The 5,272-nt window shown below is 33.6% G+C and overlaps 1 protein-coding gene across 1 annotated transcript; it reads left to right on the plus strand.

Annotated features, from left to right (window-relative positions):
- The first annotated feature begins 1,888 nt into the window (after positions 1-1,888).
- On the plus strand, positions 1,889-4,248 carry LOC110327708 (olfactory receptor 150-like). Its single transcript, XM_021206857.1, has 2 exons — positions 1,889-1,915; positions 3,313-4,248. Exon 2 carries the CDS (start codon positions 3,316-3,318, stop codon positions 4,246-4,248), a length of 933 nt encoding a protein of 310 aa, XP_021062516.1. The 5' UTR covers positions 1,889-1,915; positions 3,313-3,315.
- The last annotated feature ends 1,024 nt before the right edge of the window (positions 4,249-5,272 follow it).

Raw genomic sequence — 5,272 nt, forward strand, 5'->3', positions numbered from 1 at the left:
AGGCTACAACACTCTTCTTAAACATGATAAAGACGATCTTAGTTTTTTTACTAGTTACATGCATACTACATGTAAGCTAATTTCAAACATACTTCAATCACAGTGGGGAACTATAATTTATAACCCTATCATTATATATACTATGAAACTAGGTGTTGTTTATATGTTCCTATCACTTCCTTCATTTTGGCTACACCATTTCTTCTAATAAATCATTTTTCAATTTTTATTACACTTAAGGATTTTGTGAATCTACATGTTTGTACATGAAAATTATTCCATTAATGCATATCACCATTTCCACTTCCAAAGACATGATTAAATCTGCAAGATACTGTGCTAAGTGAAATAAGTCAGTCACTAGAAGAAAAATGTTGAGTGATTCTACTCATGTAAGAACCCACTGAGACAGAGAATGCAGTGATGATTATCGGAGAATGGAGTTGCCAGAGACAGAGTAGGTATGTTCAGTCTTTATTAGTCTTTACTAATTTTAAATGAGTTAAGATACAACATGTTCAACACTGTATAATATCTACAGTTAACAATATGGAATTATACACTCAAAACAGGGTATATCTCATATTAATAATATTGGTGAAACAATCAAGAATCACAGTATGATAAAAGAAACTTGGTTATTAAAAGAAATACTGACATACATTGGTATTTGTGAGTGTCCTTTTTTTAACTAGCAATTGTGAATAGAATAGCAATGAAGAGAGTTGAGCAAATATTTCTGTAGTAGTACATTCAGGCATTTGGGACTATGCCTCAAAATTACATATACTTGGATTATATGGGAGTTCTAATTTTAGTCTTTTCCTACTATATTGTATCAAAATATAATATCGATATAATATGTCCAAATATTTTTATTTGAAAATAAAAATATCCAACACCCAAATTAACCAGATTCAAAGGCTATACAACTCAATGAACTTATACACAGTTAAAACTAGCATTCAAAATGGAAGTTGAGAAGCTTCACACTCAATTTAGGTATTTATCCACCACCCAAAACTAGAGATCCATGACAGAATTAGCAAAAACATTAGGCTTTATACATACAAATCTGTGTCACAGTATAGTTTATTGATTGATTGATAAGGTTGCTTTATATAGCCCTAGCCATCCAAGAATTCACTCTGTAGACCAGGCTGGCCTCAAACTTAGAGATCCACCTGTATCTGCCTGCCAAATACTGTGATTAAAGGAGTTGGCAACCACCACCATGAGGCCGCTGTAGAGATTTTTAAGGAACTTCTACAATAATTTCCATAGTGGCTGCATTCCAAAAATCAAGAAATAAGTGTTTCCCCTTTACTACATATGAGGCAGCATTCATTTGACATATTTGTGGGATTTTTTTTTTATATTAGCCATTATTACTAGGGTAAAATAAAACCTTAAATTAGTTTTAATGTATATTTATCTGACAGTGAAGGAGGATTAAAAATAAATAAATACTTCTCAGCCATTTGTATTTCCTTTTGAGAATTATCTGTTTAATTCCATGCTCTAGTTTTTAATTGAGTTGTTTGTTAATAATTAGCAATAATTGACATATTTAGGTGCATATTGGTAATTTGATTCTCTCCAATAAAAGAATCACTACTCAAATCTCTGACTACTTCTGGTTGGATTATTTATTATTAAGATTTAAGACTTAGTGTGTCTACTAACAATCGTTGAAGAAATAACATTTTAAAATATATTTTCCAATGGAGATTTGTCTTCTTAAATTATAGATGGTAGTTCTTAAAACATAATTTTTTTTCAACTTTCACATAGTCTAATTTACTTTTCTCTATCATAGTATTGGTTTCTGGCATCTTTATCCAAGAAACAGTCACCAATTCCATGGTAATAAAAATCTAGTCTTTTATATTTATCCAGTGTTTTTAGTGATAGGGCCCATTTGTTTTGCTAAGTTTTGAATATGGTGTGAGAGAGAAATGTTATTAATGTTTTCATATGCTTAAACCTAAGTGTCTGCTTGTTGAAAATTCCTTTTATACAGAATCATATTGAAATAACTAAAATTATTTAATTATTAATACATGTAACTTTTCCAGATTGCCAATTTCCTTTAATTCATATGTGAATCTATATTATGACAGTTTTGAAACAGTAAGTTTTCAAACAGAAAAGCTCAAAGCCTCCACTTTGACCATCTGTGGTGATATGACCCATATTCTGAGAGGCAGATCCAAGTGGATCTATTAGGTTGGGATACCAAGCTTACATAACTAGACCCTTTCTCCAAAAAACATAAATGAATAAATAAAATAAGTGAAATAAAATAAAAATTCCTTCATCTTGTCCACATTTCTTCTGATTATTCCATGTTCCTTATTTGTTTGTCGGATTTTATGATCATTACATGCCAGGGAAAGAACTGAGATTTTTATAAGGATGAAACTAAAATTGTACGTCAGTTTAGGAAACAATACTTTTTCCCACAATATTGAATCTTTTGTTTCATCAATGTGGGATATCTTTGCATATCATTCCATTTATACAAAACTTTGTTCAACCATGCTTATGTGTGTAAGTGAAATAATTTTTATTTCTATGATTTAATTTATTCCTGTTTTTTAAATTATTTTCATGATATTGCAGATGGATTTTATGGTTGATTAGTTTTCCTATTGAGTTTAGGTTCCACAGTCTTGATGATCTTGAATGACTCAGATAATTCTTTCTTATAGGTTTCTTAAAACTTTGCATCTAAGATCAACTCATTTATATGTAAAGATGGTTTTATTCATTACTGTCCAATTAAGATGACTATTCTTTCTACTATAAGTGTGCACCATATATAAGTTATATTGTTACTACTTGTAGAAAGTCTTTCATCCATTGACACAATTGGTTATGTGTGTTTGTGTTATGTGTGCATTTGTGTGTATGTATGTATGTATGTATGTATGTATGTATGTATGTATGTTACATTGATTATGACATAGGGAAGTAGTTTCTCTGTACATAGACTGAGATAATTACAAATTAGGCTTAAAAAGTCCTTGGAAATTTTCATTAAAACCATCAGATATTTTTTTGGTTGTTCATGAAATGGATACTAATGTATTCTCATAGTTTAGATCATGAATAGGAATAGGTATTTCTTATATTTATCTACTTCCAAGTATTATATTTTTTACCTCTCCTGTCTTGACTGATGAGATACACATCAAATTAAATATACATGACTGAAACTGCTTGACCTTGGTTTCACACTTCCATATGTGATAGGACAGGAGATACCGGTGTTAACTTTTTCTTCCTTTCCCAAAGAGAATTTGAGAGGAAATGATAGCAGGAAACCACTCCATGGTGACTGAGTTTATCCTCGCTGGATTAACACGCACACCAGAACTGCAGCTGCCTCTCTTCTTCCTCTTCCTTGGAATCTATGCAGTAACGATGGTGGGGAACCTGGGCATGATCACTCTGATTCTGATCAGCTCCCACCTGCACACACCCATGTATTTCTTCCTCAGCAGCCTGTCCTTCATTGACCTCTGCCATTCAACTGTCATTACCCCCAAAATGCTGGTGAACTTTGTGACAGTGAAGAACATCATCTCCTACCCTGAATGTATGACTCAGCTCTATTTCTTTCTGGTTTTTGTTATATCAGAGTGTCACATGCTGGCAGCTATGGCATATGACCGCTACGTTGCCATCTGTAACCCCTTGCTATACAATGCTATGATGTCCTATCAAGTCTGCACCTGGATGATATTTGGGGTATATAGCATGGGTTTTATTGGTGCCACAGCTCACACAGTATGCATGCTAAGAGTCCATTTCTGTAAGGTTGATGTAATAAATCATTACTTCTGTGATCTTTTCCCATTATTGGAACTTTCTTGCTCCCCCACTCTTATCAATGAAGTAGTTGTTCTATGTTTTAGTGCTTTCAATATCCTTTTCCCCACACTGAGTATCCTGAGCTCTTATATCTTCATCATTGCCAGCATCCTCCGTATTAAATCCACTGAAGGCAGGTCCAAAGCCTTCAGCACCTGCAGCTCACACATATCAGCTGTTGCTGTTTTCTTTGGTTCTGCTGCATTTATGTACCTGCAGCCATCATCAGTCAGCTCCATGGATCAAGGGAAAGTGTCCTCTGTATTTTATACCATTGTTGTGCCCATGCTAAACCCCTTGATCTACAGCCTGAGAAATAAGGATGTCAAGGTTGCACTAACAAAATTTTATGAGAAAAGTTTTTCATGAAAATATTTTTTCTATCCAAAAATTTCATGGACTTCTTTATTTCTTTTAGTATAGCTTTAAAGAATCACATAGGCCAAGTTATTTCCTTTTTATTTTGTGTCATGCTTCAGATTATGGGTTTTTATAATTTCTGATTTTTCTAGGCTTTAATGCTTGTAATACAGTTGTATGAAGAAAACAATGTACATATGTTTATATTTTAGGAAATTCTGTGTCGTTAGTATTTCAAATGAATTTTTTTCAGAAAATCTTTGATATGAATTGTCTTTCCCCATATTCCCTTGTTTATCAAATTCTCCCATCTCCCAAACCATTTAAGCTGTTCTATTCCGTTATTCTGCTTTCTTCCTTTATGTCACCAAGTTCTGTCTTCACTACCTTAAATGGTTCTTCTTCCTATCATCCATACCTGTTCCAGGGAACCTTTGAAGAACAGCAGGTAAGAAGACTGTAAGAGCCAGCAGTGGTGGGTGACTATACTGTCTGCCAGAAACAATAGGGCATTTGGGACATCATCCAAAAGACCTGCACAATCTCAAGCGAGACAAAATCACAACATGAAGAGGAAGGATGTTCAAATGTCCTGGCAGTACCTGAGGAGTTACTGGTAGTTGATAGCTGCTGGGAGAGGGAGAGTTAGCTTTATTTAAGGCTCTGATCCCCGGTATCTCTAAGACCCTTCAGTGAATGACTGTACACCTAAAATTATACAAGTGATACAAATGAGACTCCATGTTATGTTTTTTTTTAATGAGAACACAAACTTGGATGAATATTAAATGGGGAAAGATGATCTTGGATAAGAAGGGGTAAGAGGATGAAGGTGATCAAAATACATTGAATGAAATTATCAAATAATTAATAAAAATTAAAAATGGAAAGAAACAAACAAACATCTGCCTAACATAATGTTTCACCTACCCCACATGTTATAGTGTGCAGAGTCACAGGAATGGATTTACTCATCACCATTGGACCTGATTATCCCACATCTAAAACATCATCTGTCTGATCAGAGGTGCAA

Source organism: Mus pahari, chromosome 10 (assembly GCF_900095145.1).
Source record: "Mus pahari chromosome 10, PAHARI_EIJ_v1.1, whole genome shotgun sequence".
NCBI classification, from domain to species: Eukaryota; Metazoa; Chordata; class Mammalia; order Rodentia; family Muridae; genus Mus; species Mus pahari.

Coding starts and splice junctions, on each gene's coding strand:
- LOC110327708 (XM_021206857.1), top strand. CDS start 3,316: ATGATAGCAGGAAACCACTCCATGGTGACTGAGTTTATCCTCGCTGGA.